Source organism: Boleophthalmus pectinirostris, unplaced genomic scaffold, assembly GCF_026225935.1.
Source record: "Boleophthalmus pectinirostris isolate CB_2022bp ecotype Guang Dong unplaced genomic scaffold, ASM2622593v1 HiC_scaffold_18, whole genome shotgun sequence".
Classification (NCBI taxonomy): domain Eukaryota; kingdom Metazoa; phylum Chordata; class Actinopteri; order Gobiiformes; family Gobiidae; genus Boleophthalmus; species Boleophthalmus pectinirostris.
In genome coordinates this window covers 46,288,477-46,304,643 of record NW_026571133.1, presented here as the reverse complement: position 1 = coordinate 46,304,643, position 16,167 = coordinate 46,288,477, and the positions used below count along the sequence as shown (strand labels likewise).

Below are 16,167 nucleotides of genomic sequence, written 5' to 3'. Positions count from 1 at the left end.
TCAGAGCATTCACATACAGAGAGATCACAAACTGTATGCAGAATGTAGAATACAAGACTGAGGGTAAAAAGGGTAAAAAAAAAATCACAAAGTTATGTCTCTGTTAGATTCTGGGTTAAAAAAAATATATATATTATTATTATTCTAAATATATTCCTACTTCCTACAGACATATACTGTACCTACAGGATAAAACAGAAGAACTCACTTAAACCAGACACTGTGTTGAACACATGCTTCAGTAAACACTTTACTTACAGGGTTTCCTTTCGGCCCAGCTGCTCCAGTCGGTCCTGGGGGTCCCTGTGGAATATTGTGTTTACATGAACCTCTTCTCCAGATAACAGCTTAATCATGCCTGGTGTTGTTCTTACCTGAAGGCCCCTAAGTCCAGTGACTCCTATCTGGCCCTCTAACCCTGGAGGACCCTGGACAAAAGCACACAGAGTTTGGACACAGTTTTTTTGTGAAATATTTTTTTCTATAAAAAGTTCTTTAGAACATGTATATAGTTATGTACCTGAGGACCAGGCAGGCCCACACTGCCAGCAGGACCCATGTCACCCTGCAAAATGTGTTCAAAGAACAGTTAAATCTACTGACAGATGTGCTTTGAGGAAAAAAGATATTGGTGTATTTTAGTAAACTACAGTACTACACTACACTACAGTATGTAGGTATGTCAGTATTAAATGTTACATAGATACATCAGTAAACAAATTACTCCAAAGGGAAATGAAGGTTAAACTAGAAAAGCACTCAGAGAGCGCAGACCTCCGCCAAGGACTACAGTCCCCCTCATATTAATTGTGTTTTCCATAAATATTTGTCTCGTATCTTTCAATTTGGAATATGAAAGAGCATCCCATTGTCCATCCCTGAGTCAAATTTCATGGGGTTTGGTCAATAATTAACCGAGATATTGAGAAACTAAATTTTTGGCCCCATTTACCACAATGTTAACTAAAATTTCAAAGTGATCCAGAATCCAGGATTTCTTCCGGATCAGCCCCAAAATGAAATCAGTTCTTCCTTTTCACATTTCCAACAAATCCTGAAAATTTCATCAAAATCGGTCCATAACTTTTTGAGTTATGTTGCTAACAGACAAACAAACAAACAGACAAACAAACAAACAAACGCCGGCAAAAACATAACCTCCTTGGCGGAGGTAATAAAAAAAATGATCCCAGCTGAATATTTTCAAGTGTAACCTCTTTTGCTAGAGTTGTACACTTTTTTTTAATTTATTTATGAAGACAAAAATAAGTTAAACAAGATATTTGGTGTTCCAGATTTGTCTGGCAGAAGCCAGAATGATAATGTGTAGAACTTTGAGTCAGTGTCACATACTGCACTGGACAAAGTGTCCAACAATGTAAGTTCAGGTGTTAGAGGTACAGCTGACACATCCAGGAGGTTTCGAGGATTAGGGTGAAACACATTCAGGCAAAAGACTTCCAAGTAATGCTGTGGTTGGATGTGTAGTATTAGAAATACTGTTCTCACTGAGAGTAACAGCTGGTCTGGAGACTGACCAGCAGCACTAGGCTGATAAATCCTTTTTAAAGTACAGTGCAGTAAATGTTATCTTACCCGTGTACCACTGACTCCTTGAACCCCAACTTGTCCAGTCAAACCTGGAGCTCCCTGGAAAACACACACTCAGTCACCAATCTGCAACTTTTCAGAGACGGGGAATCATTTACTCAGTAACATTTTTTATGTGTTAAAGCTTTAATATACACAAATTTGCACAGAATTAATGTGATTCCATGAATAATACAAGGTAAATCTGATGATCCACAGTACTTTAGTAGTGGCTTTAGTCTTTTTTGAATAAACATTTTGAAGTGCTGATACTCTTACTTGAATAGAATTCAAGGCTCCAGAGGCACAGGTGAGTGTTGTAGATCATGTACGTTTTTGGTGTTCATATTCATAGTCAACTTTGATTGATTGATTTTTATTTTGATCTTATGACAGAAGTTAGGATATTTACCTTCTATTTACAAAATTCACAAGAAGTTTATTATATATACTTATTATAATTACAGTTCGACTTACATGTGGGCCTGGCAAACCGAGTATGCCGTCCTGACCTGCTTCCCCCTGGAAAAAAGAAAAAGAAAAAAAAAGATAAACAAACGTGATTAAAAGCGTGAAAAGTGTGTGTATGTAGAACTTACATCAGGTCCAGGAGGGCCCTCGAGCCCCTCGACCCCTCTCACTCCCTGAGGCCCCTAGAGAAGAAACATATGACTCCATCACTACACTTCAAAACACAAACATACACCTCAGGTCAGAGCTTCGACTGCTGCTATTTAACACAAATCCAGTTGTTAAAACAATAATGACAAAAATCATAAGGAAAACCACCTTGGTGATTTTATAGATTTATACACATTTATAGACTATTATTATTTTCTCTTTTTAAGACTGGTGTTATTTGTGAAGAGTGTTGTCATGACATTTCAAACTTGATTTTGATTCTAAAGAATAGACTTGATACTCAATATAGATTCTGATACCACATATAAAAATTGTTTTTACACCTTAGAATGTGATTTTCCACGTGTCTTATATGTGTGTAATCTTCAGAATACTAGTCCGTGTGCTCTTCTACTTGTTCTAATACAGCTCAACATCATTCTAAAGACATTCAGGAAAGGTTCATTTCTGTCCTGAATGTGACTTTTTTAGTACTGATACCTTCTCAAATGAGTATCTAGTTTCAATAGTAGCTGAAATTGATAAGTATCTGCAAACAGCAAATACATTATTCCTTTTTCAAACAGTACAATTAGTTAAGGGGTCTAAATAATTCTCGACAAGGAATTCCAAAACTGCAACTCAATTTGTTGAAGGACAACAGGAACTCATGACACTGAGGTCTGCACCTGACCTTTGAGAGATAGTTTCACATATTCTCCTGGTCCTGTTATGGGTGTGTTAAAGAGTATAAGGGAAAATCAAGAATGAATCACAGAATGAAACTTACTGGCAGTCCCATAGATCCAAGAGGGCCTGGTAAACCAACAGAACCCTGAAAATACAAAAGCATGTCAGAAAATGCAGAAGAGCAGTGCATTCACTGAGACCCGTCCCCACAGTCAGTCTGGTCTGAGAGCAGCAGATCAGTGCAGGACGTCTGTGAGTGATACTTTCCTTTTCCTGTAGATTTGACAGCTGGGGTAGAACAAGCCCGTATCATTCAGGAAAAAAAAACACATCACTTATTGTTTGTTTATTTTTTCAATTTCTTTTGCTTAGGATGAGGCAGATGAAGCAGAAAGGTCCAGAGTCTGACAGCTGACAAAGCACATTCCTCACCACTACCCTCAACAATCTTCACCACACAAAATAAAGGAAAGCCCACAGGTATTGTAGTACTAGTCCTGTGTCAACTCGTCACCGTAATAGTCAGTTTCCAAATTCAGAATAATGACAGTATAAGTCTTTATAATCAAACCTTTGAAGAAAATAACTGCACTCCAAAAGTAATAATACTACTGACTGTTCAGTGTTTTAGGACCCTGTGTTATTACTCTGTACACAACAGCAGTCTGTAGTCTGTTTAATCTGGCACAGAAACAGGCCTGTCTGTGGAAGGACAGCAGGACAGCTCAGGTCCACAACACTCCAGACTGGTCTGGAAAAAAAATGTATAATAAAAGCCCCACTTCAAAACCCATCCATTTATATTAACTTAGTGTTTAAAGTTATTTTAGTTGTATTAATATTGTTTTCATGCTTTGTAAAGTCACCTTGAGGGTTAAAAAGACACAAATAAATAAAAGGTATTATTATCATTATGATAAGATCATTGTTGCGACCACCACCTCACTGTTCCTAGTTCTTTTTAACCAAAACATGGCAGTGTTTAAACAGTTACTGTCAAACACAACACCACCAATCTGTTATTGTATTCACCACATACAGACATTGTCATGGTTTGGTTGATCAAGTACCTTCTCTCCAGGTTCACCAGTGTCTCCTCTTTGTCCACTAATGCCCATGAGACCCTTAGCAGAAAAACAAAACACACCATTCATATAATCATTTTACCATCATTTACTGAGACAAATACATGCACGAAAGAAACGTTTAATGCTACACAGTGGAACATTACAGGCAAAGTCATAACATCTAGCTGCTCCCCACCAAAAAAGTGTCAAAGTGCAGCTTTAATAAAGTGTCTATTCTCACCTCATCACCTTTCTCCCCTTTAGCTCCTCTCTCTCCTCGATAGCCCCACGTGCCCTGTGGACAAACACAAACACACTTCACATCCTGTAGAACCCTGGGGGTCGTATGTGTGATTATGAGAATCGTGTCTAACTGCAGATCCAGGGACTCCAGGAGGCCCAGGCAGACCGTCCTCTCCATTCTCTCCATCTCGTCCAGGAGGTCCTTGTGGTCCTGGAGGGCCTCTAAGACCCATCTCCCCCTGAGAAAAAGAGCACAGTGTTTTGTTTGTTGGCTTCTCTGCTGCTTGTTTAAGGGGCCAGCAATATGCCCTAAAATAAATATAATGTTTTTTGTTGGAGCCAGATCATGAGTTGAATTTTATCACTAGTAAAAGTTTGTATCTTAATATCAGTTTGTAGAGACGGCAAAGTCCACCTGTCGATCCCTCAGGGCCTTGTTAAGAGTGTGAGAGTGTGTGAGAAAAACAGTTTTGTTTGAGCATAGAGCTGCATTCACAAGAAAACTTGTGAATCACGATGAATAACAATGTTATTAAAATAGCATGTCATCACAGGAATGAGATCACTATATTTCCCAGCCCTGTCCTCACTCAGTCACTTAAACTGGTGTCAGCTGTGAAGCACACTGCCTCTGTGTGAAAGTTATACTTCAAATATTTGAAAGGATCAAATTAGAGAGATATAAACATGGAGACAGTTCAAACTCTAAACAAATAAAAATGCTTTAAGTTTAAATGGGACTGAAAGTTTAGAAAGAGTAGGAGCCCCAGAAGCAAGAGCTACTCTCACTGATGTCAAGGGCAACATTTTAAGTTTATTTGAATAAATGTTTTAAAATAGTAATTGTAGTAGAGTTGCAGAAATGTCACAGCAATCATTTCATCATCAGTCCAAACACAAATAATACACATTCCTTTAAATCAGTGAAAGTGTTTGATTATGACCTCACTATTCAAATGATTCAAATGACTTTCACATTTCTAGTGTCACTCAAGTGGAGCGGTGAGGATCTGCTGAAAGCAAAAGTCTTGGAGCTGAAATAGGAGGAGTGACCCACAGCATCTCTCCAGGATGCTAAACGCTCACAGGGACATAGTACTGTTGTATATTATAGGGTGATCACCAAAAAAAAAAGCTTGCATGAGAAACAGTCATTTAGTGCAAAAGAGCCAGAGCAGTGCCGTGTTCTGTGGACACAAACACTGTTAGAGGAGTTAAATGGGCACTTACTCTGTGTTTAGCCCTTCCACACTGAATGACTGTGACTCGCATGTTCCACACTAACACACTGACTGATGTTTATGAGTATTCTTTCAAACACACAGCCATGACTAAACTCAATGTAAATATGCACTGCCGTACGTCATGTGGAACTTTTACATCACAAAGAGAAACGGGATCATTTCTGTCAATATGCAAACAAAAACAATACATGCACTTTACAGGTGAGTTCATTTCTTACATCATTTGAATAGACATGACTTTATAACATTATTCAGCTGTTGATTTCAGCTGGATAAAGGCAAGCTAATGACCGTTAAGTATGCAGTAAGCAGTTTACACGGCTAACCACAAAATCCAGAAACTAGGGGTGGATAAGATGGGACATGAGATTGGGTCCAAGAGAACAACAGGAGGTTATGACATCATTTATAATAAACATTGCACAATCCAGATGATCATTTTGGCCTTACCATTTATGATTTTGGAACTACAGCTTCTCAACAAATGACCCTACCTGCATTTAATTCTTTTTTGTCCATAGTAAAAGTAAACTCTCTAGAGCCTGGTGGTGGTGAGGGCCGCTTAGCTTTTTTACACAACACCTGGATAAAAATTTTGAGACACTGTTTTGTAAAAATGAACTAACCATTTCTCCCGGAATTCCCGGTCGGCCTCGTTCTCCAGCTTCACCACGTGGACCCTGCAACGAGGTCACACACCAGCATAAGTGAATATAGCTCTATCTCTATCTCATTTACAAGAATTTAATAATAATAATGTACAGTGTCTGACCTGATGACCAGGTTTGCCCATCTCTCCAGGTGGTCCTTCGGGGCCTTCTTCCCTCTGAAAGCTCACAAACAACAACCCAATGTCTGGTCAACATGCACGTCTTTAAGGCAGAGTGTACACAGTTAGGTGATACTTACAGGCCAGCCAGAGCGCAGCAGCTGGTAGAAACTGCTTTGCTGAAGATAAGAAAGACAGAAAGAAAAACAAAGTGAATAAAGGTGCTTTTCCACAGGTCCTTCCTGAGCCTGGCCTCAAGTTTTTCTCAAAAATTCTCTCAATCATTTCTGCTTATTGTTAAACAGGTAGACACCGTCTTTATCTACAATATTTGATTTATTGTAAATTTAAAGGTTGCGCAACTTTTCTGGTAGAGGGTCTGTCACCTGGTTATGTTCATTGAGATGTTCTGCTTAGTCTAAAATGTTCCATGGTAGAGATTAAACCTTCTTATCTTAAGGGAGACAACTATAGGCTACATTACAGCTCAGGTCTGTGGAGATGCAACCTTTCTCACTGAGAGAATTATTGTTTTTCTGAGCATTAGAAACACCAGTGGGACATAAATGCCAGATAGAGGTGTTCAGTGTCATATCATGGAACATTCCAGCAAAGCAATAACATCTCCATGGAGACAAGCAGGTGACTGATAACCTGATTCAGCAGCCAGTTTCATTTCGTGGAAACCGTCTGACCTCGCAGCATTAGGATTCCTTCGTTCAACGGTAGGAGGGTACTTTTTTTATTTAACCAATCGCTGCTATTTGGTCGTGACGTATGTAATGCATCAAATCCCGTAGGAAGAAGAACAATAACGTCTTTCCTCTTGATAAAATTTACCAAACATTCTCTTTGTTCCGGCTTTAAATCCTCGATCTCGGGAATTGTTGCCAACACAGAATGTCTGGCTTTGTCTACATCCATCTCGATGCTTTGTTTACTGTTGTGCTGTTCCATAAAAGCGGCAGTCGCTCAGTTGGTAGAGCGATGGCCACTGATCTGAAGGTTGGTGGTTTGAATTCCACCCTCGACATAAACATCATGGGTTGAGCAGTCAGATCCACTGACCCACAGTTTGGCTGTTGTGATTCCAGCTCCCACAGATGAATGCTTTCACACTGTTGTGGGAATGTGTGTAAAGTTGTAAACCTCAAAGGTGGAAAAGTGCTATAGAAAAATGTGACCATTTACCAAAAGGGACCCAGACCAGCACTTGCGTTTGATGTCATGGCTTCACAGCTCACAGCTGAGTGTATTCTGATTCCTGACCTAGTCTCTGCAGAGAAATGAAATTGAGCAGAGGCACTAGGTGGCGCCAGCTTGGCTAGGTGACCCTCCACCAGAAAAGTTGGCAAATGCACCTTTAAGCTATAAGCAATATGACACTATATATCAGACATGTCAGACTCAGGCCTGGAGGCCAAATTTGGCCCACGATATAATTATATTTGGCCCAAGAGATCATATCAAATCTGTATTAGAGCTGCCCACCAGCTACAGATAGACTATGTTGTTATTATTTTATATTCTGCTTGTTCTGGATTCAATATTTAAGCTAAACTATTTTTAAACATTTATTTGAATAAGAAAAGATTTAACATTACATATCTCAAAAGAGATGAGATGAGGTGAGAGCTGACTGGTTGTTTAAGGATGATCCACTCTGTTTCACTTCTGAATTATTTCTCCTTGTTGGACCTTTATGTGTAGGTGTTCCATGTATAATTTAAGTTGTACAAATAGCCACTTTAAACAGTCAAATACAGCCATAGCAAACTATATAGAAGAGTTCAAGAGAGTTTTATCACTCGTATTTTTCCTGTTTGTGTGCACGTGTGACAAACAGTGATGTCATGTGTATGTGACTGAGTGCATTTCCTCTGCACCTCATTGAGTCCCACATAAAAGCGCGTGTGGAGAGCTGCAGCAGGGGGACATGTCAGGTTCAAAGCACACTGGATTCATGGGCTGCTCAAACACACGGCAGATTTATATCACCTCTGCACCTTTTTCTCATTCTGCTTCTGCACATGTCCATCATAAATGCACGGAAAACACTAAAAAATATTGCTGGTACAAAGAAAAGAATATGAATCAAACTCTGAATACAGTTTGGTGTTGGTCTGAATGTCAGCATTAGTCACGACAATTGACTAAGTGTGTATCATTTAGCAAAATTGTGTAGAAACAAGTGTAACCCTGTATATTATATCCTACATTATGTAAAACTGACTGATGTGAGCTTTTAGTCATGTTCAAATGTTGTTACTTCCTGAAAAAACAGACTTGGAGTGTTTTGTTTCATTCACACGTTTGAGCAATCCTGCATCATTATGGTATCTACTCAAAATGATCTGTCCCACCTTGTGATGTCATCAAGTGGTAGTTAACAGCTGTTTTAGCTTCATTTCTACTGATTTACTTTTATGATACCTTTTGTTCAGATAAGATTGCTGTAGGACAGGAGTGTCAAACTCAAATTCACAGAGGGCCAATTTGAAACAAATTAAACAAATTAAAAACTGGGACTGTCATGGGTCAAACTAAATATTTATTGAAAATTTTCAACATCTGCATGTTTTCTCTTCTTTCAAGATATGTAATGTTAAACCTTTTCTTATTAAAATAAATGTTTAATAATAGTTTTGTTTAAAATAATAACAAAAGATGAAATCATGTCTGTATAGTCTATCTGTAGCCGGTGGGCAGCTCTAATACAGATTTGATATGATCTCGTGGGCCAAATATAATTATATTGCAGGCCAAATTTGGCCCCTGGACCTGAGTCTGACATGTCTGATATAGAAGGTCTCTAATATCTTTTTGTGTATTGTGGAGTAAAGATGTTTCAACAAGGCCAAAAAAAAATACTTTTAGCTTCAAGGTTTGGCAATTCCAGGGCTGAAATTATTCAGATGATTCTAGTGAAGATGTATGAAGTTTAAAAACAAAGGGAGCCTTTCCTGAATCACCACTCAATGACATCACAAGGTGAAACAGAGTGTTTAGGAAAGAACGCAGCCTAAAATGTATGTATGAAACAAAACACAACTCCAGGTATGTTTCTGATGAGGATACAACATTTTAACATAGAAATTGTGTTAACTAACAACAGTCATTGTTCATTAAGCACAGGGTTTATGTCACTGTAGATCAGACCAATATTCTTCAGTTTCTCCAGTCTCTGTCTGCCCTAAACCTCTGTGCCATTGTTATTAGTAGAGACAGTTACACAATGTGAACAACCCAAGCCTTGGTTCTGGTCCTTTAATGAGTCTACAACAGGCTCTTGATTCTGTAGTCCTGAAACACTGTGGATGTTAGAAGAACACCTTCTGTGAGTCACTATTTAGAGGAATCAAAAACAGTACTTATGACAGCAAAGTCCCACATGAACATGAGTCAAACGTGTTGAGAGACACAAAGGCTTGTTCAGATGCAGGAGCTCTTTAACCCCGCGTGCTGCTGTCAGCTGTGGTTTTACTGCTGAATGGTGATACTTGTGATGACAGGGCTGGCAGGTTTATGGCTCACACATTTGGCCCACATGACTTTAGACGTGCGATTTGAAATCCTGCTCGGGTCACAAGAACACAAAATATTATACTACTAGTTGGCTCTGAACTGTTCTTTGGTCTTGAACGCAGTCATGTTTCTGGGGTTCAGGTGACATCATCAATCATCCAGCACAGATGGAGGCAGCTGAAATGAATACTGTTAAACTGTGGTGTTCTTGTAGAGCTCTTGGGCCTAAGTCACTAATAGAAATTATTTGGTTTAACAGTTGTGAATTTACCTTTTAAAATTTTCATGGCAAATACAATATAATCAATATTACTTCATCACAAAATGAAATGTTCCTCAGCCTGTTACGCAGCCAGTTAGAGGAGGAAAGATGTGTTTATAAATGCCTCATTGCATCACTAGAATTGTTGTTTTAACACTAATCCAGGAAAACTCAGCAAGTAGAACAATGGAGAAGTGATCCTAACAAAACAAACTGGGATTCAGCAATGATTCGGGGGAAATGGAGACCTATTTTAATCAAAGTTTAATTGGAAGCGTGCCCTTTAAACAGGACAATTAGAGCCATGTGGTAGTGTTTCTTTAGTTTAGATGTTGGTTTGATGAGATGACGTTACCTGGAAGGCAGTCCACTCCTCTGCTGTGTTCCTCCACAGGTAGAGCGTGGGTAAACCTGCAGGTCCTGGAGGTCCTGGCTCTCCTCTCCTTCCTGGTCTGCCTTCAGGACCAGTCTTACCCTGAACAATCAATACAAGACAAGAATAAGAACAATCATATCCAAGGTGAGTGCTCATCTTAACCTAGAGTGACCCTGACATGGCTGTTTGGGTGATACTAACTGGAGAAACAAACCTTAAAGTCCAAACTGTGAGACTGGAGACTCCCTGTTCAAATCAGGGATGTGGCTCTTTTATGTGTACACGACTCTCATTATAATATCATTATCATAATCACAACATTTATTTCAGTTCATACACAACAGGGACGTGACAAAATACAATATCAATAACACATTTGTATAAATCTCACAAATTTGACAGTACTGAAACAAGAAAACTTCTTTATGTCATAAGATTCCATCAATCACTGTTTTTATCAGTCAATTAAACTAGTAATACAAAAAAATAATTAAAGCCAAAGTATGTAACTCTAGTTAAAAATAGACTCAAATAATGGAACATTTTGCTTGTGTTTATTGCACTGAAAAAAAAAAAAAAAAAAAAACTGGACGTGGGCGGACTTGCATCTCCACAAACCTGACTTAATTGGACTGGGGGAGGGTCTTTTTCTGTCTGTTTCCATGGAAATGTTCCTTTGGCTATAATCTTTCACAGTTTGACATAAAATTTGCAATGGTCTTAACTTTCAATTTCCATGGAATCATGCATGAACTGTTGCCTCCATAAAGTTACATACTGTAGCTTTAATGTAGTGTTTCTGTAACATCATATTGTTTAATTCATCTCTGAAAATCTTGTACAATATTCCTCTAAGATTCCACTTTAAACAAGTACAAAAAGACCAGGGTACATACCTTATCTCCCTTAAATCCTGTCAGACCCACATCACCAGGACAACCCTGTAGGACACACAGCACATTTTACATTTCACTGACAAATACTGTGTCTGTACAACGAGAACGCGATTATTTCAAATGAGAATAAAGTGGCACAAGGCTTAGTAACCGCTAAACTCCCCAGTGTTCATGTGCAGTGATGTAAAGCGTCTTGAGTGCCCATTGGAGGCAGTAAAGTTCTGTATAAATGTGACCGTTCACCATTTAATCATGTGAAAATCTTTGCCTGTAGCTCAAAAACAGTGGTGATCTGTCTCCACTGGGACACAGATGAGTGATAGAACTGCCAACAACCAGAAATATAATGACAAGTGAACACTGGCTCGTTCATTTCCAGTCCTTTTGGATGTCTGCAAAGGTCATTGTATGCAAATAATTATAGCTTAGCAAATTGTGCAACTATTTTAATAGTGATTTCTTCTCTTGCTTATCTGGCCAATTTTGCCTTATCTCTTGTATCTGTAAAACTTTTACTACATGATGAAAAGCAGCTGAATTCTAACTCTGCTTTCCCCCTGTCAGAAGACGTGATCATTGTGAGCTAATAGCCTTACACATGGTTCTTTCATCAGTGTGACAACCTGAAGCCCTGGACACAGAAGAGGAGATGTTAGAGAGCAGAGGTGGAGCTTACACTGGCTTTTCCTCATGCCACAAGTGGCTTTAATCTGGCTAAAGTGCTGAGTGTGCTGCGTGTGCTGTGGACTTTATGACTCAGCATGGACCAGATGGAACTGCAGGTTGTCTGGTCAGTGTGGCTATAACACGCTTTTTTAACAGCTCTGTTGCACTTATCCCTTTTATCAAATGTGTTTCCACTTTAGAACATATAATATGAAGCTCCATGTGAAGTTCTCTTTATCATCTTTGGAAAATTATTTGAATTATCTTAAAGTATAAACAGAACGGGATAAGAACAGCAAGTATGAAAGCATCAAAAATACTGAACATGTCACAGAGAAAAAGGTTTCCAGTGTTTCTTCCACTGGCTGAACTCAGGTATTGATCAGAAACGTGTCTAACCAGCAGAGGGCAGCAAAGTGTAGATGTAATGTTATTGATACTTTGCAGCAACATCACACTGGAGCTGTTCTACATGTATGTCTATGGTGGAATGTTCAGCAGTTATCATGGTGACTGATGGCTGGTAACTGTAATGTTATGTGTGAGAGACTTGTTTAACTTGTTTAAGCTCTTTCTGGTCATATTGTGTTATAATAAAGCTCCGATTAAAACATACTGATAAATGGATCAATCTATGAAAGCATTTAAACAACAGCAACAACAGCAGATAACGATTACTTAAACATGCACGAACAATAGATTGCAAAACTCCGTGCATGTTTTTGATTATGTAATAGCTGTGTAACATGCCGGCTCTCATGGATTTGTCTGGTCACAGTCATATCACACAAATACATGTGTACATTTTATAGAAAAGCTTTTGTGGATAACAGACGGGTGACAGCCATGCCTGACAACCCTTTAATCATGAACAACATCTGATCTGGCTGTTATTCTGGAGCCATTTTCTTGTGACATGTGAAGTTGTAAAGTGAACCTATGAGCACAGCATCCTGTAACCATTAGAGGCTACAGCCAAGAACAAATGCACACATTTAGATGCAGGCCTCTACACAGATTGTAAGATGTGCTGTTTAATCTCACAAAACAACGTAGTTTTAGATTCCTTTTGCCCGTGACAGCAAGAGAACAAAATAGAAGTTCAACAGGTCCATCTTGAAATTGAGACATCAAGTCTCAAAAGACTAACCTGCAGAAATAAAGAAGGAGCAGGAAAGACCCCAGACACCACACTGATCACAAGTTTATGCCTTATACTAGTGGACAAAATCACTTTTGGTCGTTTTTACTTTTACAGTATGTTGAGGAAAACAACATTTTCCTCTCGTGTTTGTTAGTTTCTGTTTAGATAAAAATACACTTGAAACAGAAATAAAGTCCAGATAATTTACTTATTCCAATATTAGAAAGTCATACTTGTACAAGGCGTCTGTGCCGACATTCTCATGCAGAGACTCAATGTTTTACGCTGATACAATGACTTTTATACACAAACTATAGTGGGAGGACAGCATGGTTTAGACTTAGCACAAGGGCTGGGTATCATTAAGAAGTTACTGATACAATACATACCTTGATACATAGGCCATGATACGATACATATCTCGATACAGTGTTTTTATGATTCGATACGATTCAATACGATATATTTCAAAACGATTCAATACGGTTCAATAAAAAAATAAAGGCTAAATCATGGCTGTGATACTAAAAGTCTTTGTCAAACCACTTCTTCTACAAAGATAATATAAAACACAAACATTTTAATAATCAAAAACAGTGAAAATGTCAAATGTGTCGAATAAACAAGTTTCCTTCCTTTGAACAAGCAACAAAACTGTAGCTCTGTAACCAAATAATTTAGTAAAATATACCAAAAAATGCTCTTGACGATATATCGATACAGCAGCCCACGATATTGATACTGTATCATTACATTAAATGATACGATATATCGATATTTCAATATTTTTGCACACCCCTACTTAGCACCTCTTCGTTGGTGCAGAGGTCAGCCAGGCCTCTTGACACGATGCACAGTCCAATCAGACTCCATCCGGGTGTTATCTGGATAACAAGTCATGACATCATCCCTGTCATAGTTCTGTCCTGTTTAGTTAGTTTGCTATTAGAAAGACTGGAATATCCTGCATTTGTCTTGACACATCTTTGAGTCTCACAGCTGTGATCAGAGCCCTGATCTTCACATGACCTCTGTACAATAATGAACTATAGAAGTGATTGTACAAAATAGCAAAGCCTAGTTATTTATCCTAACAAGTACCAAATATTGCAGTTTAATAAAAGTACTGAAAAGATGCTGCTGAAACTGCAAAAGCTGTAAGGCTATTTTTAGTCCCCGTTTGCCCATGTGCACGTCCTGAATGATTTCTCTGTATATATGTTATATATGTAAAGGGACATCAGTCTGGTTCCCACTCCCTTTATCATGCCTCAAACACTACATAACACATGTGATACAAAGGAGGTCGCTAGTCACCCATCAGTTTGAATAAAATGTCATTTCTCTCTCACCTAAGTTTTCACCTTCGCTCAGTGATTCTGGAGAAATCTATGTTTTTTTTCAGTCCCCTGTGATATCTGTTCCTTCTTTTTCCAATGAACAGCTGTTTTTGTTTTGACACAGACGGATTAAGCCTGTCACTGATTGGCTAATCCACCTGCCAATCACACTCTGAACTCAGCGGTGACCAGACACATCTTTGAAGTGTGTTGTGTATCCCAGGCAACAAAATGACACCAGATAAGAACAGAATGATACCACAGAACTTTAGAGGTGAAGTAATAAGTGATAAGATCCAGCAATCCAGCATATTCTTCAAAACACACATACCACTAAGTTGTTTTGGCAAAGTACATCCAGTCTTATCATACTCACTTCAGGTCCAGGGGGTCCCATTCGACCTTTAGGGCCTCTCTGGAGCCTGTACCATTTCCCGTCAGATCCCAGCACCAGGTCTCCCTCCCTGGACACGGCGCTGATCACTCGAGGCTGCTCCTGCTTCACGGGCTCTCTGCTCGGGCCTGAGTGTGAGCTGGTGGGTTTGAGCTCCTCTGCTTTAACGGAGGATTTTGGAGTAACAGAGGGCTTCTTGGGGGCTACTCCTGCATCCAGATCAATGATGTCATCTGAAGGTTTTCCAGGATATATAGGGATAGTCCTCCCACCAGCGTCTGTCTTTTTATCTGTGGTAATGTTCTCCTCCAGGTCCTTGGACACGTCGGGCTTTCCCTTTTGGTGGCTCTTCTGACTGTTCCTCGGAGGTTTCCAGTTGGGGTGTATGAAGAAGGGGTCCATGAGGTCGGTGTCTTCATCCACCACAAACACATCTCCTCGGGTGATGGTGCCTTTACGCTCTGGTCCTGAGGGCACTGTCCCATCTCCACGAGAAGCTCCAGGCCGTGGGAACAAACCCTGGAAAACAGTTACACTTTTACTACAGTTGCTGGACTGAGATTCATTTAAATTCTTACATTATACAAAACTGACTCATGTTAAAATGGTTCCTCATCAAAAACATAACCACAGTTGCATTTTGTTTCATTCACACATGTTTGAGAAATCTTATTATTCCACATTGTGATGTCATCTAGTGGTAGTTTTCACGTTAACAGCTCCTTTTGTTTAATAGAGATTGCAAAGGCAATTGAAGGGCTGAAATCATCCAAATGTTTTTGGTGATGGTGAAGCACTTCCTGTATTATTATACACAACGATTATTATCACACCGAACAAAGTATGTTCAGTTTGAAAATTCAGAACTCAGCCTAAATGTGTGGAGTTTGTGTATTAAACATGTGTGAATGAAACACAACTCCAGGTCTGTTTGTGATGAGGAAAAGACATTATATCATAGATCAGAAAATTGCCTTTAAGATTCACTCATCTATAACTCATTTTATAACATTTTAAATCAATGTATGTTAATGGCAATATTTCCTAAAGTAGTGAATGTTTCTGAAACTGTTTCTAAATGTTTCTGCAACTGTTATTATCTGAAAACACATTACGTGTCATAATTGACGGCGTCGTGATTTTCAATAGAACATGAGCGGATGAAGCAGTTTAATGAAACACTTTGAGAAGCCTGGACCATATCAGCTTCAGGATAAAAGAGAAACACACATGTGTTTACTAAAGAGAAAGGCATGTCCCTTTTGTTCTCAAATGGGGTCAGAGTGGATCCAATGCAAACAATATATTGAAACGTTTATGGAAAGTAACTTGAACTGAAA

At 38.9% G+C, this 16,167-nt stretch overlaps 1 protein-coding gene across 1 annotated transcript in view; it reads right to left on the bottom strand.

The window, feature by feature from the left end:
• The window catches only part of si:ch211-196i2.1 (collagen alpha-1(I) chain), a 50,739-nt gene that overhangs the window by 22,935 nt on the left and 11,637 nt on the right, over positions 1 to 16,167 (bottom strand). Inside the window, exons 2-16 of the mRNA XM_055153228.1 lie at positions 14,810 to 15,346; positions 11,284 to 11,328; positions 10,367 to 10,486; positions 6,365 to 6,403; positions 6,228 to 6,281; positions 6,082 to 6,135; positions 4,343 to 4,450; positions 4,210 to 4,263; positions 3,972 to 4,025; positions 3,002 to 3,046; positions 2,190 to 2,243; positions 2,068 to 2,112; positions 1,597 to 1,650; positions 521 to 565; positions 375 to 428 (exon numbers count right to left, since the gene is read on the bottom strand). Coding sequence (XP_055009203.1) covers positions 375 to 428; positions 521 to 565; positions 1,597 to 1,650; positions 2,068 to 2,112; positions 2,190 to 2,243; positions 3,002 to 3,046; positions 3,972 to 4,025; positions 4,210 to 4,263; positions 4,343 to 4,450; positions 6,082 to 6,135; positions 6,228 to 6,281; positions 6,365 to 6,403; positions 10,367 to 10,486; positions 11,284 to 11,328; positions 14,810 to 15,346 — 1,362 coding nt within the window. The remainder of the gene's footprint in view (positions 1 to 374; positions 429 to 520; positions 566 to 1,596; positions 1,651 to 2,067; positions 2,113 to 2,189; positions 2,244 to 3,001; positions 3,047 to 3,971; positions 4,026 to 4,209; positions 4,264 to 4,342; positions 4,451 to 6,081; positions 6,136 to 6,227; positions 6,282 to 6,364; positions 6,404 to 10,366; positions 10,487 to 11,283; positions 11,329 to 14,809; positions 15,347 to 16,167) is intronic.